This window comes from Callospermophilus lateralis, chromosome 2 (assembly GCF_048772815.1).
Source record: "Callospermophilus lateralis isolate mCalLat2 chromosome 2, mCalLat2.hap1, whole genome shotgun sequence".
Taxonomy (NCBI): domain Eukaryota; kingdom Metazoa; phylum Chordata; class Mammalia; order Rodentia; family Sciuridae; genus Callospermophilus; species Callospermophilus lateralis.
In genome coordinates, this window is record NC_135306.1 from 73,664,588 (window position 1) to 73,690,900 (window position 26,313).

At 38.1% G+C, this 26,313-nt stretch overlaps 1 protein-coding gene across 1 annotated transcript in view; it reads left to right on the forward strand.

The window, feature by feature from the left end:
- Positions 1–26,313, forward strand: part of Ostf1 (osteoclast stimulating factor 1) — a 53,345-nt gene that overhangs the window by 22,068 nt on the left and 4,964 nt on the right. The window contains exons 2-8 of the mRNA XM_076843496.2: positions 5,686–5,732; positions 15,464–15,514; positions 18,372–18,435; positions 20,210–20,263; positions 22,738–22,845; positions 23,781–23,830; positions 25,919–25,997. Of these exons, the coding sequence (XP_076699611.1) occupies positions 5,686–5,732; positions 15,464–15,514; positions 18,372–18,435; positions 20,210–20,263; positions 22,738–22,845; positions 23,781–23,830; positions 25,919–25,997 (453 nt within the window). The remainder of the gene's footprint in view (positions 1–5,685; positions 5,733–15,463; positions 15,515–18,371; positions 18,436–20,209; positions 20,264–22,737; positions 22,846–23,780; positions 23,831–25,918; positions 25,998–26,313) is intronic.

Genomic DNA, 26,313 nt, shown 5'->3' on the forward strand with positions numbered 1-26,313 from the left:
CACATACGCTATAGTTTGGTTTTGGTATGTTCCACAAAGGCCTGTGTGTTAAAGGCTTAATCCTCGGGGTGGTGCTATTGGAAGATGGTGGAACCTTCAGGAGTAGGGCATTGTGTGAGGTCCTTAGGTCATTGGGGCATGCCCTGAAGGGGATTGTGGGACCTGGTTCCCTCCTTCCTCTTTTGATTCTTGGCCATAGGTGAGCAGGATCTCCTTCTTTATGAAGGCTGGATAGCATTCTATTGTGCATATATACCACAGTTTCTTTATCCATTCAGCCATTGATAGACACTTAAGTTGATGCCATGTCTTGGCTTTTATGAATAATATGCAGCATTCTTTTTTAGTGACTTTATTGTATGGATGAATCATAGTTGATTTACATAGTTCCCTCTTTTTTAAAAAATATTTTTTGGTTGTCGATGGAGCTTTATTTTATTTGTTTATACTTGTTGCTGGAACCCAGTGCCTCACACGTGCTAGGCAAGCACTCTACACTGAGCTACACCCCCAGCTCATAGTTCCCTCTTAATAGACATTTAAATCATGTTCCATTTATTCATGTTATAAACTTGCATTCTTTCATACACTAGCCACTAGCCATGTGTGGGCAATTTAACTTAATTAAAATTAAATAATAGTAAACATCAGTTCCTTGATCAAATGGACCACATAATATGTGCTCTGTATGGGTAACTCACAAAGATGTTGAACTTTTCTGTCATTATATTAAGTTATACTGAACAGTGTTGTTCTAAACTACTGTTTTTCAGACTTTTGTGAGTGCATATTTCCATTTGTTTCATTATTCATCTATTCTTCATTTATTTAGCAAATAATTACTAAATCCCTCCTACGCGCTAGACTCTGTGCTAGGTACTTGCATATCTCATTCATAAAGCAACATAAATTCCTGGCTTCATAATGATTAGATTCTTCTTTTTTTGGGCGGGGGTGGGGCGGGTACTGGGGATTGAACCCAGGGTTACTTAACCACTGAGTCACATCCCCACTCCTTTTTATTCTTTTTATCTTTATTTTTTTGTTTTGAGACAGAGTCTGGCTTTGTTGCTTAAGGCTTCACTTAGTTGTTGAGCCTGGCCTTGAACTTGCAGTCCTCCTACCTCTGCCTCCCAATGCTTTGGGATTATAGGTGCCCATCATTACGCCTGACCATAATGCTTAAATCCTATTAAACTAAAGTTTCTTGAATACTTACTCCTAGTAAATATACATGTATTTATAAATTGTATATGCATTATATTATGCTTCTATATTATAAAGTATGTTCAAATAGGAAAAAGAGTAAGATAAAAATGTGAATAATTTGTGAAGTAGGCTTCCTGAATCCTACCTCAGAGTCCACTGTTCTGAATGATGTCCTGTTTTAGGTATCATCTTTAAAGGTCTTCCAGTCAGTGGTCCAAGTGAATAGATTTCTATTTTTATATATTTTCTAAATCTACTTATTTCATGACCCCCCACTCCTGTTTATTGTCTGTAGATCCTATACTGTTTGAGTTTGTACTCATGTATTCATCTAGCAAATTTGTTAAGTTTATACTGTGTGCCTAGTAGATGCTCTGAAATTGAATGATTTTTTAAAAATGGGTTAAAAGGGTTAAAAAAGTCTTTTTTAAAATATATATATATATATGTTTAATTGTCAATGGATCTTTATTTTATTTATTTATATGTGGTGCTGAGAATCGAACCCAGTGCTACACACATGCTAGGCAAGTGCTCTACCATTGAGCCACAACCCCAGCCCTTGAAGGATGTTTTAGTTGAACTTTGTATTAATGTGACCAAAGTACTCAACAAGAATAACTTAAAGGAGGAAAAATTTTATTTGGAGCACACGGTTTTAGAAGTCTCAGTCTGTAGACATCTGACTCCATTACTCTGGGCCATAGGTGAGACAGAGCATCATGCGGAAGGGCTCAGTGGAGGAAAACTGCTCACATGGCGGGATGCAGAAAGCAGAGAGAGAAAGAGAGGGAAGGGGCCATAGGAAAGATCTACCTTTCCAGGGTGCACTCTCAGAGACCCATCTCCAGGCACAACCCACCTGCCTACAGTTAACACCCAGTTAGTCCATTTAAATCAGAATGGGCTGATTAGGTTACAGCTCTCACAATGCAATCATTTCATCTCTGAATATTCCTGCATTAACAGGAGCTTTTGGGTGACACCTCATATTCAAACTTTAACAAATGATTTGGGGTTCTTGTCTTCAGATGAAGTGGACTAACAAATAAAGGCTTTGGATACAGAGTGTTGTGGAAATTTTGTAGATGGACATTTAAAGAGGCATTGTTTGGCAGGATGGAGGACAACACTCAAGTAGTCCTCTTTGCTTGGTTATTGTACCTTCTCTGTTTGGGGACTTGATGCAATTACAGGTTTCTTCAACAAGTTCTTTTGTTTTCTCCATGGTCTTGTCTTTTCTTTTGAAAAATATAAAATTCTAACTGGCTGATTTAAGAATATTGAGCCAGATATTGTGTACTAGCAGAGAAATGAAAAGTTGTGCAGCAGTTGTGTATAATGAATCAAAATGCATTCTGCTGTCATATATACCTCATTAAAATTAAAAAATATTGAGCCAGTGTAGATGTTCCCACTAAATGTTTCTTTATGTTAAGATGTTTCACTCACTTTTCTTTCTAAACTTAGATCTTAGGGTTGGGAGGACTGACTCTGTAGAGTCCAGAAACTAAGCACCAGCAATCATGTAGCTCCAGCTGGTAGGAAGAAGCAAAGCCATCCCCCAGAGGTGGGCGTTTATTCTTGTATTCATTTAACAAATATTTAAAAAATCCTTTCTATTACTTAATTAGAAACAACTTTCCTCTCATTTACTTTTTTTCTTTTTTTAAAATTTGTTTTAATTAGTTATATATGACAGTAGAATGCACTAATAAACTTTCATGTATCGTACACAGATGGGATATAATTTCTCATTTTTCTGAGTATACATATTATAGAATCACATTGGTCATACAGTCACATACATACATACAGTAATAATGTCTGTTTCATTCTACTGTCTTTCTTATCCCCAAATCCCCTGCCTTCCTCTCCTTTCACTTCCCTCTACCTGATCTAAGGTAACTTCATTTATTTATTTATTTATTTATTTTGCATTACGATTCTTTTTTTAAAAATTTTTATTATTTGGTTGTTCAAAACATTACAAATCTCTTGACATATCATATTTCATACATTTGATTCAAGTGGGTTATGAACTCCCATTTTTACCCCATATACAGATTGCAGAATCACATCGGTTATACATCCACTGCTTTACATATTACCATACTAGTGTCTGATGTGTTCTGCTGCCTTTCCTATCCTCTACTATCCCCCCTCCCCTCCCCTCCTCTCCCATCTTCTCTCTCTACCCCATCTACTGTAATTCATTTCTCCCCCTTGTTTTTTTCCCTTTCCCCTCACTTCCTCTTATATGTAATTTTGTATAACAATGAGGGTCTCCTTCCATTACCATGCAATTTCCCTTCTCTCTCCCTTTCCCTCCCACCTCTCGTCCCTCTTTAATGTTAATCTTCTTCTCATGCTCTTCCTCCCTGCTCTGTTCTTAGTTGTTCTCCTTATATCAAAGAAGACATTTGGCATTTGTTTTTTAGGGATTGGCTAGCTTCACTTAGCATAATCTGCTCTAATGCCATCCATTTCCCTGAAAATTCCATGATTTTGTCATTTTTTAGTGTAGAGTTATACTCCATTGTGTAAAAATGCCACATTTTTTTTTATTCATTCATCTATTGAAGGGCATCTAGGTTGGTTCCACAGTCTAGCTATTGTGAATTGTGCTGCTATGAACATCGATGTAGCAGTATCCCTGTAGTATGGTCTTTTTAGGTCTTTAGGGAATAGACCGAGAAGGGGAATAGCTGGGTCAAATGGTGGTTCCATTCCCAGCTTTCCAAGGAATCTCCATACTGCTTTCCAAACTGGCTGCACCAATTTGCAGTCCCACCAGCAATGTACTAGTGTACTCTTTTCCTCACATCCTCGCCAGCACTTGTTGTTGTTTGACTTCATAATGGCTGCCAGTCTTACTGAAGTGAGATGGTATCTTAGGGTGGTTTTGATTTGCATTTCTCTGACTGCTAGAGATGGTGAGCATTTTTTCATGTACTTGTTAATTGATTGTATGTCCTCCTCTGAGAAGTGTCTGTTCAGGTCCTTGGCCCATTTGTTGATTGGGTTGTTTTCTTATTGTTTAATTTTTTGAGTTCTTTGTATACTCTGGATATTAGGGCTCTATATGAAGTGTGAGGAGTAAAAATTTGTTCCCAGGATGTAGGCTCCCTATTTACCTCTCTTATTGTTTCTCTTGTTGAGAAAAAACTTTTTAGTTTGAGTAAGTCCCATTTGTTGATTCTTGTTATTAACTCTTGTGCTATGGGTGTCCTATTAAGGAATTTGGAGCCCGACTCCACAATATGTAGATCAGAGCCAACTTTTTCTTCTATCAGATGCAGAGTCTCTGATTTGATATCAAGCTCTTTGATCCATTTTGAGTTAACTTTTGTGCATGGCGAGAGAAAGGGATTCAGTTTCATTTTGTTGCATATGGATTTCCAGTTTTCCTAGCACCATTTGTTGAAGATGCTGCATTACGATTTTTAATACACATAAATACCATGCTTTTTGTATTTCTGTTTATATATATATATATATATATATATATATATATATATATATATATACACACACACACACATGCAGTTCAAGTCTTCATACATGTACTTTGTATAATAATGATCATCACATTTCACCATCCTTGTTACTCCCCTACCCGCTCCCTTTCCCTCTTACCCCTCTTCCCTATCTTGAATTCATCTATTCCTCCCATGTTCTTCCTCCCTATTCCAGTATGAGTCAACCTCCCTATCAGAGAAAACATTTGGTATTTTCTTTTTTGGGATTGGCTGACTTCACTTAGCATTATCTTCTCCAAAGCTATCCATTTACCTGCAAATACCATGGTTTTCTTCTTTTTTAATGCTGAGTAAAATTCCATTGTGTATATATATGCCACATTTTTTTTTTTTTACCCATTCATCCACTGAAGGACATCTAGGTTGGCAACACAGTTTAGCTATTGTGAATTGTGCTGCTATAACATTGATGTAGCTGTGTCCCTGTAGTATGCTATTTTTAAGTCCTTTAGGTATAGTCTGAGAAGAGGAGTAGCTGGGTCAAATGGTGGTTCCATACCCAGTTTTCCAAGCAATCTCCATACTGCTTTCCAAATTGGCTGCACCAGTTTGCAGTCCCAACAACAATGTATGAATGTACCTTTTTCCCCACATCCTCAATAGCACTTATTGTTGTTTGTCTTCATAATATCTGCCATTCTGACTGGAGTGGGATGATATCTTAGAGTGGTTTTGATTTTCATTTCTCTGATTGCTAGAGATGATGAGCATTTTTTCATATACTTATTGATTGATTGTATATCCTCTTCTGAGAAGTATCTGTTCAGGTCCTTAGCCCATTTGTTGATTGGGTTATTTGTTTTTTAGTGTTTAGCTTTTTGAGTTCTTTATATACCCTAGAGATTAGTTTCTGAAGAACATAATGGATTCTGTTACTTACAGAAAATTTAGAAATGAAAGAACTGATCACATGTTATCTTTTCTTCTCTTTTAGGGCAAGTTAGAGTCTTCAGAGCTCTGTATACCTTTGAACCCAGAACTGTAAGTATTCAGTTTCTAACCTTAAAATTGATATAAAAACCTAAGGTGAAATCTTAGAGTAGTTTTGATTTGCACTTCTCTATGCTAGTGATGATGAACTTTTGTTTATATATTTGTTGATTGATTGTATATCATCTTCTGAGAAGGACTTAATAACAGCATACTACAGGGACACAGCCACATCAATGTTTATAGCAGCACAATTCACAATAGCTGAACTTTGAAACCAACCTAGATGCCCTTCAATAGATGAATGGATAAAAATAATGTGGCATATATACACAATGGAATATTACTCAGCAATAAGAGAGAATAAAATCATGGCATTTGCAGGTAAATGGATGGAGTTAGAGAAGATAATGCTAAGTGAAGTTAGCCAATCCCAAAAAACCAAATGCCGAATGTTTTCTCTGATATAAGGAGGCTGATTCATAGTGCGGAAGGGATGGGGAGCATGGGAAGAATAGACGAACTCTAGATAGGGCAGAGGGGTGGGAGGGGAAGGGAGAGAGCATGAGATTAGAAATGATGGTGGAATGTGATGGACATTATCCAAAATACACGAAAGAAGGCATGAATTGGTGTGAATATACTTTGTATACAACCAGAGATATGAAAAAATTTTCCTCTACATGTGTAATATTAATTATAATGCATTCTGCTGTCATATATAAATAAAAAAATTAATAAAAAAACCAAGGTGAGCAACTAATACCATTATAAGTAATTATGGCTATTTCAGAATAAAATAAAAACATTTTCTTTTAAAAACAAAAGAATCCTAGAGCAACTATTGATAAGTTCCATTGAAGGTAGATCAGTCTGGATTTGATTTTACAAAGCAATCTGCTTGGTCAAGAGTCTCCTGGCATAGATAGTAAAGTCAAACTAAAGAACATGGTGGAATAATAAAGCCACGTTCTTGTCGGTGGTAATCTGAATGGAGGTTATGTAGTTGAGTTCTCAGGGTCCAGCTATGCTGGAGCATATGGTTCTCTAGATCTCTTAAAAGAGCTCTATGGAAATTTGTGTTTTGACTTGCAAGTAGTATGCTTGCCACACAATTTAACTTTCTTAGGTGGAAACTTTAATATGAGTTTAAACACCATTTAGGTTATAACCCACTCAGGATAATTTGGAAATGAATCAGAGTATTTTATAAATAATTTAACTTGCTAATAATTAACTCTTTGTAGCTATTTCTTATTATGAATACCTACATATTAAGGGTATGAACACCTTGTTGAACTGAATTAAATTAATTTAAATGAATTTAATGAGTTTAAATTTAAATTAAATGAAGCTTCACTATTCTTTAGCCTTAAATGCAGACCTTACAGTTTTGTCCAGGACATGTTAAGAATAGGCTATTTTTATTTGTGTATTTTCTCATCCATGCATTTAAAACTGACACTTTCTCTGTAAAATATCTTGTTGTTTTCTCTTTTGTCATTGTTGTTTTAATACATTATGAAACAATTACCAAGAGAAACTTTGAAAAGAGAAATATACTATCTCTTAACAGATAATCAAGCTACATGGAAAGGATAATATAATGAAATTAACTTTTTTTATTAAGTATATGTTAAGTGACCAAAAAAAAAAACCTAAGGTGATCTCATTTAGGCATTTCCTGTGGCCCATCTGGTCTGCCTTTTTTTTTTTTTTTTTTTTTTTTTTTTTGATAGACATAAGTGACTCATAGGAATGGATGAATGGTCACTTCCTATTGCTGTTCCACAGTGGGTAAGCTATAGTCCCTGGGTTGATTTGCAAGTCCTCCAAGTCTGAACTGCTGTGCTCCCAGGGCAGTTTTTTCTCTGCTGGATGTATTTTCCATTGTTAGAGTTTCTGTTATCCATTCCTAAGTTCACACGTACATGGTTCAGTGAGCCCCTGCAATGTACCAGACGCTGATCCAGGCCTTGAGGGTAGTGTGACCACAACAGAAAGGACTCAAGCAGCTTGCATCCTGGTGGGAGAGTCAGGCAATAGGCCCACAAATGAATGTGATTGTCAGGGGCTCTGTGTCATGGAGAAAGGAGGGAAGGGGCAGAGAGGTGAAAAGAGGGTATCCAGGGATGACCATTCTATAAAGGTGACCTGTGAACAGAGACCTGAAGGAATGGAGGGAGCAGACAGAACAGCAAGTTCCAGTAGGGTCTTTGATGCATTCTAGAACAGCAGAGAAGACAATGTGGCCTGGAAAATCATGCCTATGAGAGAGGGAAGTAGGTGTGTGTTCAGGGGGACAAGATGAAGACTAGAGTAGAGTGTAGGGCCTTGGGGGTCTCAGTTGGACTTTGCTCTGGGTGAGAGGGGAAGCAGTTGAAAGGGTCTGAGTCTGGGAGTGGTGAGATAGTGAAGTTCTAGAAGAATGCCTCTAGCTAAGGAGTGGAAAGACATCTAGGAGGTTGGGAGCTTCTGGTACAGCCGTGATTAATAGTGAAGCAGGGGGTTCAGATAGTTAGGAGGCAAAGGAGAAAGAAACCAAGAAAGGAAACCTGCTCTTGATGATTCTTCTTTCTTACATGCTATTGACTGCCCTCTGTGGGCAAGCCAGCTTGCTGCCATCTTCATCCAGGTTTGCCCTAGACCTGGCTCTCCCTGGAGTGCTCTTGGGATCATGGTGTGAGGTAATATTCAAAGCCCAGCACCTGGTGGGCACCAGTGAGTCATAGCAGTCAGTGTGGCTGACATGGGGTGCATGCATATTCAAAAGACTTCCTAAACAAAATGTTTCTGAAATAAGGAGGGGTTGGGTGGGCGTTTTATTCTCACCAAGGGGTTTCCGTGTTGGTGAGGGAGGGAACAGGCAGTGTTTTAGTTTGCTAAGCCTGCCATCACAGAGCATCTCAACTGAATATCTTAAGCAACAGAAATTTATTTTCTCAGAATTCCAAGAGTAAGTCCAGAACTCTAAAATCAAGGTGCCAGCTTGGTTGATTTCTTCTGAGGCCTGTCTCCTTGGCTTGTAGATGGCTATATCTGAGATAGTGGGGGATAGGATTTCAGCATAAGAGTTTTTTGGGTGGGGACACAAAAAGCCGTAACAGGTACGGAAGTACGAGGCCCAGAAGGTGGCCGTCTTTAACCCCTGCTCACAGGAGGGCTGACATTCCGTGCCTCTGACTGTCCTTATCTGTTGGTTCCCAGGTTGCATGCGCCCAGAGGAGGATAAGCATGGGAAGGGTGGGTGGCCATCAGCGACCTTCCTGGGCCCCTCCATGAGTGAACCATTCTCTGCAGTGGCCCTTGGCTCTGGAGTGGGACGTGTTCTCCTTCGTGGGTCCTTAGTTGACATCATCTTTGTCTGTCTCCCTGACCTCTCCTCCCTCTTTGGTTCTTCTTGACCTGCTGCGTGGACTCCCTTTTATCACATGGACTCCAGCTTCTCCATTCCGGCTTCATTCTAGCTGGATTGATGTTCCTAAAATGTGGTTTTGATCCCACCACTGGCTTTACATCTTTATTTGACTAAAGATATGGTCTTCTGTAGTCCAGCCCCCTTCCAGCCCAGCTGGGCTCTGTTCCTTCCCCTTAGTGGACCATACAGGCAGGATTCGACTCACAGTAGAACCCAAGTCTGGCCAAATGTGGTGGGACATACCTGTAATCCTATCGGCTCCTGAGACAAAGCCAGGAAGATCAGCAATTTAGCAAGGTCCTAAGCAACTCAGCGAGACCCTGTCTTTTTAAATAAAATATGAAAAAGGGCTGGGGGGTGGCTCAGTGGTTAAGTGCCCCTGGATTCAATCCCCAGTACCAAAAAAAGAAAAAAGAAAGAAAAGAATCTGAGTCTTGATCCTTTCTGGACCATGGTATTGCCTCTTTTAAGCTCATGTGAGCTACTTCCTCTTCCATAACTGTTCTTTGACAGCTGCAGCTAGCAGTAGGATGTCTCTTCTACCTCTGAACTTCTGTCTATAATTTCAGTCCTACTTGCTGCCACAATGTTCATGGAAGCAGAAGAACCCAAGGCTTTAGGATTTGCTCTGCCTACTTAGCAGCTGTGTGAGCTTAGCAAATTACCTAACCTCTCTATCCCTATACTTGCACCTATAAAGTGAGAATAATAATAATCACATAGGGTTCAGTAAGAATTAAGAAAGATTACATATGATGCTGCTGTTACTAATTAAGGAGTAATTGGTACTATTTAAAGGAGTAGTAGTGGTTATATTAACAGATATTTAACAAATATTTTTGATTCAGTGATACATTGAATAATTTACCTACAATTCCACCTCAGAATGGAGTTTCTCCTGTGCTTACAAAACAAAACAAAACAAAAAAACTCCAGTTATTTTTGAATGCACAGAATAAAATACACACTAATGTATTAAGGTTGTTTTTTTAAAAATTCTACATTTAAGGTGTTGCTCTAAATATAAAATTTTAATTATGTCTGGTCCTGAGGACCTAGGCTGTGGTCACTAATGACCACCCAAGCCCTGTTGCCCTCACAATCCTCTCCTCTTTCCCTCCCCTCCCCTCCATCCATATATTGAAGAAGTCACGTCTGGTGGAATAGGCAGCCCCTGGCTCCCACAGACCTTCCTGACTGGGTAAGCATTCATGCTGGGCCTGTTGTTAAATTTTGAATTTAATCTGAGAACTGGGTTTATTTGCATTTGTTCCCGAATGAGAATTTCTCTTGGTCTTTATGCTCCATGTAGCAGGTATCTTTTCTACAGGGACAGATATACCATGGCACATCCTAAATCGACCTGACCTCTTTAAAGTCATTGTGACCACACAACTAAAGAGCTGATCTGGATACCTAGGGATGTCTGTCAACATATGCAATATGCTGGGGAGGCCTGGGTCCTGTCCCACTATTGACTGTTCCACCCTCAGGAGATAGTGACAGCAATGCCCAAGGAACAGGTAGGACCTGAGGCCACTGTGGCTCCTGGTTCTTGCTGCCAGCCCATTTCTCATGTATCCTGCATAAAGGCGGAGTAGTCCTAGAGTCACCCATCCCCATTTGGTTCTTCTCTCCAAGTGCCTGGTCCAGTAAAGTGTCACACAGAGAACTGCCAGGACTGGGTAGACCAGGATGAAGAGTGGGGCAGAACAGCATTGTGTGCTGGAGGAGCATTGATTTCTGAAGGGGAGCCGAAATCTTGCTCTGTAGTAAAGGTTTGCTGAGCAGGTTTATAGCTCATCTACCTCCAAAGCAGCTCTAGAATCCAACTCTAAACATAAGGTAGAGCCTGCCATGCTCCTCGTTCTTATTTGTAGCAAATTCTTTTAACTTCTCTGGGTCTGGTTGTGAAATAAAGATTATACCCTTGACCCAGCCCTGCCTGGGGTTGTTTTGAGGAGCAAATGAGGTCAAGTATGCTTTGCAAGTAAAAGGTGCTACTGTTGGTGTTTTTGTACTACATGATCAGGGGGTGGGAAGTGAGTAATGACAGTTTATATTCCAAGGCCGCCAGTTTTAACCTGGTCATGACACCATAATGTCCAGTAATGGCTGCATAATGCTTCTGTCTGAGAAATAGCATGGATTGTAAAGAACTGGGACCCCACACAGCCTGATGCAGTAGCTCAAGGTCAGGGTTTCCCATGGACCTGCTTTATGCCCTTGGGAAAGCTTCTCATCTATAACAACAAGAAAAGCAACACTTTATAGTCTATTTAATACATTATATTATAGTATTGTTGGTAAAAATTAAATTAGTTAATAATTGTTAATAATTAGTAAATGTAAATGCCCAGACCTGTGCCTGGTGCATAATAAATGCTACAATATATTAAATAAAATAATTTATAAAAAACTTGTTTTTTTCTTTTTATTAATTTTGGAGGCTTTGGGTTGTCAGACCTGAACCATTTCAAAAGTATCTCACAAGTCTTCTAAACTTTCCATACAGCATATATTTGCATAAACTAACAAAATTAATGCTTTGGAAATCACATGTTACTAAGAATACATGGAACAGGAATGTGAATACATTACCCACTTTGTCCAGCAGCTGCCTTGCTCTGATACCTTGTGGTTTTTCAAGGAGAGAGGAAAGAGGAATGTGGTTAAAAACCAAAGAACACGCTGGAAATAGAGATACCTTTACTTCATTGTGTCACTCTTTTCCCATTTCTGTCCCATGAATACGTTGCCAGGAATTTAATATTAGGTCCTCATCAAACAGTTTACATCAGTTGTTCTGCTCATAGTTTCTTAATGGAAAATGTGAAGATTGCAGGTAAAATCTGATTTTTAAAATTGCAAAATTACTTTGTTGTCTCTACTGTCCCCAACAGTCTGAAGACCACCTCCTTAGCCACTTTAGGAAAAACCATCCCTAGTTTCTTTATAAGAAGATATTTTGCAGGCACTGATATTGAGTTTGGAGCTATTGATTAAAAGAAAATAAACTGTCCATTGTCATTTCTCAGAATGAAAAAAATAGCTAGAACTTTTTCTCCCTGACAGAAATCGACCGCCTGTTGTTGCCTCAGTTGAAAAACCATTCTGACCTAATGGTTGGCTTGTGGCAGATGCCACTATTGAACAGCAGCCACTAATTTAAAAACTGAATCAGCACTGAGAAGTATCGAAATGACTGGACTTAGCAGAATTTTCCAAATGATGCACTTTACCAAACCACGAAGGACAAGAATTATTTAAGATGACACACAGAGTCTGAATCGAGTTTTTTTTTTTTAAATATTTTCTTAGTCGTCAGTGGATCTTTATTTATTTTTTTTTAATTTATTTTTATGTGTGGTACTGAGAATTGAACCCAGAGCCTCACACATGCTAGGCAAGCGCTGTACCACTGAGCCACAACCCCAGCCCTGAATCGAGTTTTTGACTTTATGTTTTTTTAAATTGAGGTAAAATTCATGTAACATAAAATCAGCCACTTTAAGTGAACAATTCAGTTGTGTTTAATTCAGTCACAATGTTCTTCAACCACCGCCTCGTCTAGTTCTAGAACATTTTAATCACCAAAACAAAACCCTGTCTACACGAGGTAATTACTTCCTATTCTCCCTGTGTATTTCATAGAAAGACTAATTATAGGGATTTTGTATGTACATGTGTTATGCACATATGTGTAATGTCTTTTTGTTTCAAGGATGACTGATCACATTAAAAATGGAAATTTAGCCAGGTACCATGGCACATACATATAATCCCAGTGGTTTGTAAGGCTGAGGCAGGAGGGTTGCAAGTTCAAAGCCAGTCTCAGCAACTTAGCAAGACTCTGTCCTAAAATAAAAAAATAAAATAAAATTGGCTGGGGATGTGGTTCAGTGATTCAGTGCTCCTGGGTTCAATCCCTGGTTCCAAAAATAAAATAAAAGTGGAAGTTTAGGTAGGCTTGACCTTTTCAGTTAAAAAAAAAAGGCTACAATGGTAGGGAAAGATAACTCCTATTTTCTCTGAAAGCACTAAAGAGGAAGATTCCTTGTAAGACGTTAGTGGGCAGGTACAGAATGAGAATGACCCTGAACAGTTGTAAGATGGGCAAAATCTCTTCAAGCTATTGAACTCTTATAGAACCTCAAGGAGTGCTGAATGACCCTAGAAAAAAGCTACGGTTCATGTTAATTCTAGTTTTTCTTATACCATTCTACTTTTTTCATTCTTCCATCTATTACTTAGTGTCTTGCAAAGGAGAGATAGTCAAGTCATGTTAAAATTGTCAGTGTGGGGCCAGCCTTACTGTTCTGGGGTGGCCACTGCACCCCGCTGGAGTGCTGTGGCATGAGCATGTCCTCCTTCTGGCCTCTTGAGAGTGAGCCAGCTTGCAGCAAATCATTAAATTACTTTAGGCATAGATTAGAGAAAATCTTAAAGGTCTTTAATCTCTTCTCTCCTAAGCATTTATTTCAAATGAAAATACATGTCATCAGGTCTTGATATGGTGAGGTGGCCAGCACCTTGACAGGGTAATTCTTCCTCAGGAGAGGATAAGACACCTGAGAAAAATGAAGTGTGAAGTAATGAGTGAAGAAATACGGGACAAAGTCAGAATTAGTTTTTAAAGCAGAGCGCGTGGTAGATTCTTCCAGTCCTGATAGGAGCTGGAACAGAACAGTTAAAAAATGGCTCCTATTCTTTATTTAAAGGAGAGCATCAAAGGCAGGGATAAAGTTTCAGTGGATGGACTCTTGCTTCATGGGTCTCTCTGTCAACATGTTGATTGGCATCTTGGGAAGCCACACCCATTTCCGGGAGGCTTTGTGGCTGTGTGACTGCAGCAGGTCACCCATTTCTGGTGGTGTGTGGGAGCTTTTGGCAGAACTGAATAGGAACTCGCATGTATCTGGGCAGTCTCAACCAGAAGGATTGCCTCTGGAAATCCCAGATACCAGATTTTCCTATTCACTGGCTGTGATGTGGGTTTGGTCCTAACTCAGTTCACAAATGGCTCTCAACATTGTAGGTTTAGCTAATTTTGCATAGCTTATACTACATGTAAGTCTAGTCTCTGTAAATCAAAGTGTCGATATTACAAATGAATTAGAAAGTTACCTTTTAAAAAAATCTGGCCATTTTGGGAGGGTATCACTAATCATCCTTTACTTTTTATAATTGAATGCAGCTTGCATCTATAGAGTCACGTATTGTAGTTGGTTAAAGCATGATGTGATCGATATAGCCTTCATTTATATTTAGGGACAAATAGTTACAATAATAATAATATGGATCAGCTTTTAAATGAAACAAATTATGAATGCAGAATCATATGTACTTGTCCCAGTCTGGTACCGAGAGGAGGTAAACAAATGGAAAAAGTGAATGGATGGTATGATTTGTTTCACTGTTATAGTATTTATTTGCATGGAATCCTAACTATAATCAGAAATAATAAAGTCCTTTTTTAAAAGATGTTTTCCACACCAATATTATCAAAGTAATACATGCCCATGATAGGGAATATGGAAATTTTTCTATGTGTATTTCATGCATAATTGTGATCTTATCCTATGTGAAATGTGTGCCCTACATTTTTCACTGAGCCTGACAATGTAAACATCTCCCAGTATCTGAAATTCACTCTCAGTAGGCATTGTCCTATTTACTCAGAAAGTCATGATGTTATCTATGATGGGAAAAAGATGTTTAATTAAAGTGCTAGCTCTGTTCAGAGAGATTGTAGGATGTTTCACTGGTACAGGCCAGAGCACTTATGGACTATGTAATTAGGTAACCCTTAAAAGCTGCTTATGCCTCTAGACTCTCTAACTGCTTCTTAACTTTTGGCTCTTTAGCCTTATTGATGGTTAAGTTATGTATTAAATATTCTCACACATAGAAAGTTCATTCTGTCTGAACCTGAGAGTTAGGATGATGATTTTCTCAAAATAAACAAATAGCAGATGTTGGTACTTTTCATGGTGTTAATTCTAGTCATTCAAGCTTTTAAGAAAAAAATATATCACCTTTTGGGATTCTATAAGAAAGACATTTTGTTAATATTCCATTTTGATGTGTCATGGAAAAATGTAAGCTCTGTGCGTGTGCGTGAAGAATTCCTGTTTATTAGATATATAAAATCCTTGAAATTTATCAGGAAAAATTCAGCTTTTTATTCATGTGTTAGTTTATCTATAAATTTATGTAATATGGTTTCTGTATTGATTTAAGTATTTAAAAAAAAACCCACCGTGTGTATTAGGATACTTTAGAAATCAGGATAATTAAATAAATCATTATATCCTAATTTATAAAAAATCATATGGAATCAAACTTTTTGTTTTTCTTTTAGCCAGATGAATTGTACTTTGAGGAAGGCGACATTATCTACATCACTGACATGGTAAGCCCAGCTAACATTTTATAATTCTATTTGTGTACTAAAGATATAAAACATAACACTGTTGCCATAACATTGTAAATGATTTAATTGTATATGTAAGCAAAAATATGTATGCATAAGTCTGTTGATTTGGGCACAATTTAGAGAAGCATAAGATTGAAAGTAGCCCTTTTGTTCATCATTAGGACAATAGTTGAATAGACTTTGGTATATCCACAAATGGAATATTATGCAGCCATATGAAGGAATGAAAAATATCTCTATCTGCTCTTAGTAAGTGAAGTGAAAAACAAAAATGTAATAAAATGCATATGGTATGCCCTCATTTATCTTAGAGAATATACCTCTGTTTTTCTCAGTTTAAAAGAAAAAGTGAAAGGTTGAGTCATAAAATTTAAAAATTAGTTTTGTCTATATGGAGCAAAGAAAATAGGGTAGAAGGAACATAGAAAAGAGACTTTAAGAAAACTGTACTTTGTTTGGAAGGCTTGATTTTGGAATTGTGTAAGCTCTTATAGAGTTATAAAATCAAGCAGTAAAAAGCAATTCCTAAAAACTAAAAACAGAGTGAATCCAGTGACCTTAATTATACCCTAGTAATTGCCATAACCACACAGAGAGGATGTATTCCAAGCAACTTTAACAGTTTGACTGAACATTCTTGGTAGAATATATACAAAGGACCGAAAGAACTGAGAAAGGGAAGTTTTTACCCATGATTGAGTTGGGTAGTGTCGGCATTGCTAATTCTGAGATCCTTGAGTGTTTGTGGTTGAGAGCCAGTGAGTCATCAGGTCAGCGATGCTGATCACCAGGATTTGCAGCACAGCAGGAGGATACACAGAGGTAAGATCAGTGAGGTTAGGTAGAAACAGCAGTCCTTCATTTGAATTGGAAATATGTTGTATTTTATCTAAACTCAAACAAAATAGCACTCTGTTCTTTGAAGGGGCAGAGAAAAAATGCACAAGCCAATAATAGGTTGTTTTCCATTAAAAGGAATAGGCTCCTTTAAGAAATGGCTAATATCAGGTCAGGGGCAACAAAGGTTTTAGGTAAAAACAGAATTCCTTGATATTAGAAAACAAGAAGCTCCCAAAGACTACCAGGGCTGCGTTATAAGAACTCAGGAACTAACTTATAGAAGCTTCCACTATCCCAAGACAAGAGAGCTTGAATATCACTTCAGGCAACAATTTCCAAGGATCAAAACACACTGACTATGCTTGAATCTATGAGTTCCTAATGTTAATCAGAACAAACAAACATTAATTAGTGTGACATTGCTAGGGAACCAGCTTTTTATTTTGACAACTGAAGTAAAAAGGAGAAAGAGTCAGCATTGATTTTATTCTTTCTCTATGAATATGATCTCTAGTGATATATAATATTCATAGAGAAAGAGTAAAATCTCAGGAGAGTTGATGAGGGAAGATTTCTTTTTAAAGAGATATGCCAGTTATTGAAATGAAAAAAAAAAACAAAACGATAGAATGTCCCTATTTTGAAACCTTTATGAAATAATGGATCTCGACTATGATCATCGATAGCAACCAACATTACAGGAACAGAGATGACCATACATTATAAGTTTCCTGATAGAAGACATCACTACTACCTATGAAATAACCTTGCCAAAAAGTTCAACCTCAATCTAATTAAGGCTCTAGAACTAATTACCGTTTATAGCAATACAGGGAACAGAGGAGTGTGTTTAATGGTACACAGGTGTACAACAGGCAAAGTACAGACTGTTTGAAATTCTACAGAACAAATTGATTTCTTCAATAAATATATTGCAAGAGGTAAAAAAAGGAATGTAAGTGGGTACCTCTAGATTTGTAGAGGGCAAATCACTTACATTGTATGGTTTTTATTTGGATCCTAAATTATGGTGCAACTGGGATATTTGATATACTAAGGAACTATTGTTGAAAACAATTTCAAGCTGTGATAATGGTATTTGTCTTTCAAACAAATCCTTATTGACTTGAAATATTATAAATATTGAAATATTTATATATTAAATAATTTGATGCCTGGAAATTATTTCAAAATGACCCCTGAGGGGAGATTGGGGATGTGGGGCATATACGAAGCAGTATTGACCAAGAAGAAATGATTTCATGCAGTTGGGAAATGGTTTATTATATTGTTCTTTATACTTTTGCATTGGTTTGCATCTTTTCTGTATGTATCTCAGTGGTAGTGCCCTTGCCTAGAACACAGGAGGCTTTGAGTTTAATTTCCAGCACTACCAACACACATTTACTCCAAAAATGAAAGTAAAATAAAGTAAATATAAGATACTTATATTTAAAAAAAATAAGTATCTCAAAGATAAGACAAATTAAAATTGGACAAAAAATACTGTAGCTAGTTTAATAACATTTTCCCCTTGTCTTTCATATTATCTCTGATTTGCTTGATTTTTGAGGCTCTATGATGAGGTGTAATTGATTGGTTGTAGGTAGATACTGTGTACTTGTAATTCAGTGATAAGGGAAATGGAATCCCATAGCTGGGGTATGAGGAAGCTTGATTAGTGTGGTCAGGGCTGATGTACATTTCATAGTACAAGTGCACCTGTGTACCAAATGGGTTTAAAAATGACTAAATGCATCCAGGCACAATGGCACATGCTTGTAATCCCAGCTGAAGCAGGGAGGATCCCGAGTGCAAAACCAGACTCAGCAACTTAATGAGAACCTATCTCAAAATAAAAAAGGGCTGGGGATGTGGCTCAGTGGTTAAGTGCCCCTGGGTTTAATCCTTGGAACCCTGTTCTCTTCCCCCCAAAAAGTGACTAAATGCAGACTGGATTTGGTGCCACTTAATTTAATTCTTCTTTCACCAGAGTGATACCAACTGGTGGAAAGGAACCTGCAAAGGCAGGACTGGGCTAATTCCAAGCAACTATGGTAAGTGTTGCCCAAGTGGCTTTACTTTAGCTACACTGCATTTCTTCTTAATTATCTGGTTCTAGGGAACTTTGGGCTTGCAGAATTCAGAGAAGTGGCAGAGAATTCAGAGAAGGTCAAGTGTGTTCAGGGTGGTATGGTCATAGACTATGGCTGAGAATTCAGTGGAGTCATTTGCTAGAGCAGGATATTTTCCACTCTGTAAGCCTCCTATTAATAAAGTGGGCACGAACACCAGATGTACCTGGGCCTGACTTCTTGACTTAAGAGAACATATTTTAGCATTCTTGAAAAAAAAAAAAAAACAAGGTTTCCAAGGAAACTCTTATGGTTTTATTTTATTCAGCTCTTAATGCAATTCTTTTCATGCTCTTAAATTAAATCTCACAGATTGTTTCTTGGACTAGCTCTTTTGTTTGTGATGAAGAACACCCTGTTGGGGGCAGCGAAGTTCATTCATTAAATGCTCATCATGGCAGTTTGGGGAACCCAAGCACTGGGTGTGGCTCCTGTCATGAAGCTGCCTCCAGTTGGAAGAAGGACAAAACAGACAAAAACACTTCAGTGGAAATCAGCAAAGTCAAAAGAGCACAGGATTGGAAATGAGGATCCTGGGTTTTAATCCTTTGTCTTCCACTTCTCAATAACAGGGTACCTTAGTTCAGACATCTAATTGCTACTTTTGGGATTAAATTTCTCTATATATATGATGAAAGGGTTGGATTCAGATCATTTCGGAGATCCCTTTGGACTTTAGCATGATGTGAATCCTTAGAGCTGGCTGGCATTGGGCACCAGTTCCAAACACTGACTTAGAAAATGTCCAGGGAGGTCCTTCAAAACTCTGAGGCCATGGGATAAAGGCTAAGGCCTGTGGTCCTGCATAGGGGCCCTGTGTGTCCTGGTCTAAGGGTGGTACTCTTCTTTGTCCTAAAAAAACACTTCAGGGCTGGTGATATAGCTCAGTTGATGGAGTGCTTGCCTTGCATGCACAAAGCCCTGGGTTCAATCCCCAGCACCACCAAAAAAAAAAAAAAAAAACCCACTTCAAATGTTTCTTCTCCTCTAAGCCTTTGAAATACCAGATGTACCTTTACTGTGTACTCCATTTCCAGCCTTGATCATAGACACTGAGGGTAGAAAATGTCCTTCTGCCACTTGGGATCCCCATAGCCAAAGCAGGGTCCTGCAACATTCCCATGGCAGGAGAAGTGGTCCTAAAGTTGCCCTTAAGTCATAACCTCTTTAAGCATTGCAGCTCATTCTAGGACCCAGTGAACACACCTTCCTAGAGGCAGGTAGGTCTGTTGATTGTGAAATATTTCCCCCACCCGCTCCTACTTGCATACACACACACAGGGAATTAGAATTGCTTTCAGGTATCTTCAAAGTAGGGTATTTTACAGAAAGAAAAAAGTGAACATCAGATGCTTTCTTTTGCATTTTTGTGACTAAGTTTATGAAATACTTGAGGATACTGGTATTTGAGTCAGGAATCTGTTTGGTTTTAATTTATATTTCCAGTTAATTGCTGTGTTATTGCGTTATTGCTTGGCTTGGTTTCATTTAACACATAATTCAGCTTTTTTTTTTTAAAGCAGGCACTATCAATTTGATATTTGGTTGTTTTTTTTTATCCACATAAAAGTAAGGGAAGCTGTATTGTCTGAGGCTCTGTCATACATAAAGCTGGGGGACTGTGGGACATAAGCAGCTTCAGCAAATCACTTGGGCACTCTCAACATTGGGCTTGCACTTTTTATTTTCAATCTAGTGGCTGAGCAGGCAGAGTCCATTGACAATCCACTTCATGAAGCTGCAAAAAGAGGTAGGTGTGATTGTTTTTGATTGAGGGGTGCAGTACAGTAAAATACATGGATTTTAATTACACAGATTGACGAGTTTTACCAAATTCATCTATGGAACCAACACCCAGATGAAGATATAGAACATTCCTACCATTCCAGAGTATTCTCTCATATACCTTTCCAGTTAAATCCTTGCTTCCCTCAGAGGCAATCCTTGGCTGACTTTTATCACCCTAGAAGGGTAAGTATGAGTATAATTAAAATATGTCAGCCAACAAGCAAATTTTTACCAAAAGCACATCAGATAGAACACGAATCTCTAGGATATATAAAGAACTTAAAACCAAAAAAACAAATAACCCTATCAATAAATGGGCCAAGGGACTGAACAGACACTTCTCAGAAGATGATATACAATCAATCAACCAATATATGAAAATATGTTCAATGTCTCTAGCAATTAGAGAAATGCAAATCAAAACTACTTTATGATTTCATCTCACTCCAGTCAAAATGGCAGCTATCAAGAATGCAAACAACAATAAGTGTTGGTGAGGATGTGGGGAATAAGGCACACTCACACATTGGACTTAAAAACAGCACACTACAGGGACACAGCCACATCAGTGTTTATAGCAGCACAATTCACAATAGCTAAACTGTGGAACCAACCTAGATGCTCTTCAGTAGATGAATGGATAAATAAAATGTCGTATATATACTCAAGGAATATTACTTAGCAATAAAAGAGAATAAAATCATGGCATTTTCAGGTAAATGGATGGAGTTGGAAAATATCATGCTAAGTGAAGTTAGCCAATCCCAAAAACCCAAATGCTGAATGTTTTCTCTGATTTAAGGATGCTGATTCATAATGGGGTTGGGGGGGCATGGGAGGATTAGACAAACTCTAGAAAGGGCAAAAGGGAGAGAAGGGTTGGGAGTAGGGTGTGGGGGTAGGAAAGACAGTGGAATGAGGTGGACATTATTACCTTAAGTACATGTATGAAGACACAAATGGTGTGACTCTGAGTACAACCAGAGATATGAAAAATTGTGCTCTATATGTGTAATATGAATTGTAATACATTCTGCTACCATATATAACAAATTAAGATAAATGTCAGCCAACAAACACTGTTGAGTGTTGTACTTTCCTGTGCTCTGGGGTGGTAATAGGCATGTGGAATGACAGGTCTGTGGCCTGTAAGGCTCAGAGTCAAGCAGAGGAGAGAGATGTATGGCTGCTTGTTAAAATATAGTATGATAAGTACAGCAATAGAAATGTGTTTAAACACAATGTAGTGGCCAGAGTGAGTATGTGGAGAGCAGTCATGTGGAGTTGTTCTCGGGGTAGAACATTTTGGAGAATATTGATGTGAAAAGGTTTGGAGAGGAAGGAAGTGAGCCACAGGGATTAGTCTGGGGAAGAGCCATGGCCAAACAGTGATGAGCCTTGTCTTGGGCTTTCTCCTGCACATCAGTAATTCTTAGCTCACAGAGTTCTTCCCTGCAAACCTTGGGGACATTTGGCAATATCTGGAGACATTGTACTGTCATGACTGGAGGGATACTACTGGCTTTTTTTTTTTTTTTTAAGCATAGAGGTTGAGAATGTTGCTAAATCAAAGGCATTACAACAAAGAATTCTCCAGTCCCAAATGGCAATAACACTGATGTTGAAAAACCCTTCTGTAGATCATAGGGTATTTTGGTAAAGCCTCAGTAAGGCTTTTGTTTTGTTTTAGATCTTTTTGAAATATGAATGTGCAAAAGGAAATTATTGGTTTAGAATTACTAAACTGACATTTTAAAAAATCTTGGTAAATTAGATACTTAGGGTATTAGCCTGAAGATAGGTATACTTTAGCATATAAGAGCAGTAACTTTGAGTAGGTTATTTAGTGTTTCTTCTCTAGTAAAAACTAAGAAGTATTCTTTTGTTGGGGGAGGGAGGGTACCAGGGGATTGAACCCAGGGGTGCTTAACCACTGAGTCATGTCCCCATTCCTTTTTATTTTTTATTTTGAGACAAGGTGCTTGCTAAGTTGTTTAGGGCCTTGCTCAATGCTGGCTTTGAACTTGAGATCCTCCTGCCTCAGCCTCCAGAGCAGTGGGTATTATAGGCATGTGCCACAATGCCTGGCCTGAAATACATTTTTAATGTGAATATGAATAGTTTTTGTTTGTACTGAGGTTTAACTTTTTTCTTCCAAGTTCCAGAATTTTGCAAAGGAAAGAAATACACACACACGCACACACACACTCACACACACACACACACCCATGATTTTTTTAAGAGTAGAAATACCTAAGTAAAGCTATTTAGGCAACTTTTTCCATCAACCTACCGTTAAAAATTGATGATAATGCTTTCCACTAACACACTGGAAGTCCAAGTGTGCCATACTAAATGTATTAGTGGATAGGTCTTCATTGGAGACTTGCTGATTAGCCCTTTTCTTGTGTTTTTATAAATGTAAAATTCTTTCAGGCAACTTGAGCTGGTTGAGAGAGTGTTTGGACAACCGAGTGGGTGTTAACGGCTTAGACAAGGCTGGAAGCACCGCCTTATACTGGGCTTGTCATGGTGGCCATAAAGGTAATATGTTTTGTTTGCTATTAAAAATGAATCTCTGTGATGCTAAAATGTGTTTCACCTAAGGGAGTCAGATTCACAAAAATGGAAAAAAAAAAAAACAAACCAAAAAAAAAAAAAAACAGCATTGGCTATCTTTTGCAAATCCTTTAGAACATCAGTCAAAAGCCTTGTTCCTGGAAGCCCTGTGGAACAGTGGGTAGAACGTGGCCAGTCAGCCCACTTCATAGACCTCTCACTTGAAAAATCAGAAACTTCTTTTTCCTCTCAAAGAAAACTAACCAGAAAACAACAGTAGTATAAAAATAAACCCACTTTCTAATCTTACAGAAGAAAAGGGCAGAACTGTCTCCTTTAGCTTTTTGCATTTTAAGTTTAATGCACAATTGTAGATTGAGAAGGGAGACAGTGTTGCTTAAGTGTGTAATTCAATGGCTACTTGGTTACAGTCAGTGATTATGGCGAGTTCTAGATGATGATGGAGTTCTAGATGTATTTCATCCTGGCCAAAACAAATCTACCATTTTCTGCCTCTCTCTATAATACACAAAAAATAAACCCCACTATGGGAAACAAAGAGCCTGACAAATTAAAGAGCATAACCAAAGGAAAATCTGTGACTCCCTCTATTATTTTAGCTAATAGGCATGTTAGTTATATGAATGCTAAGTATCATGGCAAGTGTGAAACTATTCCTATTAATAGCTATCGTATGAAAATACTAAAGCCAAAACTGTTTGAAAAAAATATCTTTTTCTTAAAATATTTCTATTTCTTTAGATTATTATGTTTTTCTTTACATAAATTTTGAGAAGTTTATAATAAGAATTTTATTGAAGATTCTACTAAAGAATACTCTCTTTAAACATTATTATGCTTAGTTTTATCAGACTTTTACTTTTCATTCTTAAGAAATATCTCTTCTATTTGAATTTCAGATATAGTGGAAGTGCTATTTACTCAGCCAAATATTGAACTGAACCAACAGGTGAGACTATTCAGTATGAGGAAATCGTTTAACATACCTGCCTTGTTCTCTTTGGCACAGTGCAGCTTATGGGCACATAAAGTATTTTACTCAAAATACTATAAGCACATAGATTCTTGCTTTTCTTTTTCATTTAATGGTGCTGGAATTTGAAGCCAGGGCCTTGAGCATGCTGGGCAAGCCCTTTACCACTGAACCACATCCCTGGTCCTTAGTACACAGTTTTTAAACACTGTTATTACTGTATTAAAATTTAAATTGTACAGAGCCCAAAGTACCCATCCTTCATCTCCTTGTGCATCACTTTCAGCTGTTAGCTCTTTCTTCCTGTATGTGCCTTTGTGTTACTGAGGAATAGGCTGGTGGAGCCGTCTGGTCATATGTCATCTTTATGTGTATATTTGCTTTCTATTTGATGAATGAAGGTTGTCAGCTCCCCAGTTCCCATCTCCCAGTATCTCAGTATCCAACCTTTCCTTCTTTGTATAATGTTTACATTATTGTCACTAAGTAATGTTCACTGCTTGTATAACTTTTTGTTTCTGTTTAATTATTGACTTTTATTTAGCTTGTTCTTTCTATCACTAGGACTGCTGCGCTGTTTTATACTCCCTTCATAGACTGTCTGTATAAGATAATCCATGTCTTGGTCTCACCCTTCTTGTAGCAATTCATCTTCATGTTCCAACCTGAGCAATTTCATCTCTGCTACTTTTTGCCATCTTTCTTGGAATCACGTTCTCCCTTCTGCTGTGTTGTCACTTTTCTGGACCTGTGTCTTCTTTTGTTGGAGATCATCTTCAAGTAGATTCCTGAGAAAGAGGAGCTTGGGATTGATTATTAAAAACTGATCACAATTCTAGGTTGCAAATAATTTTGAAGATGTGGCTCCATGGTATTCTTGTTCCCAGGGTTGTTTTTGAGAAGTCTGATAACATTTTGATTCCTGTATTAGTGAATTTTCTATTATTATAATGAAATATCCAAGGCAGGCTACTTTATAAAGAAATGAGGTTTGTGGGGCCAACAGTTCTGGAGGTTTAAGGGCATGGTGCTGGCATCGGCATGGCTCTGTTGAAGATCTTAGGGAAGATGGCATCAAAGTGATGGGAGTGTATGTGATAGGAAGAGATCATATTTCTAGACAGGAAGGCAGAGAGAGACTGTGGTTCCCATAGTCCCTTTGGAAGTTAGTGTCCCCAGATGACCTTGTACTAGTCAGCTTTTTGACACTTTAGCAGATATCTGCAATAATCAACTTATAGAAAGAAAAGGTACATATTGGCTGTCAGTTTTGGAAGTTCCAGTTTATGATTGGTAGGACCCATTTCTGGTTGGCAGGGGCTTCTTTGTGGGGTGAAGTGGTGAGGTCCTGGCTTTTATGCTGCTGAGCAACCCCCAGATGCTACTATAAATGCACTCCCCCCTTTTCTCCATGTGGGGTTGTACTGCTTCACCAGAGGAATATCCTCCAGTCTCCTGCCTGGGTGTGTTCCCTTAACTGCACACACTGGGGCAGTGGGATAGGTAAAAGTAGCTGAGAGAGGCATCTTCCTGTTTAGTTTGTAAATTTGTCACCCAACCCTTAGCTTTTGGTTTCTGGTCTTCTTGCTACCTATGTCCATAAGCTTGGAAGTTATCTGGTTAATTTCTCAATAAAGTTATTCCACCATCTTTACTTGGTCTGGCAACAAGGGGGTCTTTGGGTTCTGGTTACTTCTTTCAACCAGGACCCATTTTTACCCCATGCCTCATTCTTACCCCAGTGTCTCCAGGAATCCCTAATTCCAAATTCTTGCCAGGTTTCTGTGAGGGTCAATTCCTTGCTCCCTCCTATGTCCCCCTCTGTGGGCATCTGAGTTTCAGCTGGTGCTCTGCCACATAACTTGTACTCCTCCATCCCATTCCCACTCCCTAAAATGACTCATCGCTCATGGCTGGAGTCTCCTTTCTTCCTCCACTCTTCCCTTTGGAATTTTGTAGTTTCTATAATTTGTTCTCATTTTAGGTTTAATTAGAGAAACTTGATGTCTGCATTCAGTACACCTTCTCATTTAAAAATGTCTCTTTCCCTTTCTGTCATCATAGAACAAGTTGGGAGACACGGCTTTGCACGCTGCTGCCTGGAAGGGTTATGCAGACATTGTCCAGCTGCTTCTGGCAAAAGGTAATATTTGTGATGAATATATCTGGTCTTTGCTTACCCAGAAAAATAGATCACATAAAATTATACTATTTGAAATAGTAGAAAGAATAATAATCTTCTAAACTGTAATTTTAACCCCTCTTCTGTGTATACCACAGAGCTGGTATGATGAGATGAAATTATTGGGGTTATTTATATTGCTTTAATTCTAAATTGAAACCTTTACTTATAAATTAAAAGCTTTAAAATTATGGATATTATCTTTGGGAAGAACTTACTGTGCATATCTGAAGGATTATAGGGCCTTAGAAGAAAGAAGTGTGTTCACATATGTATG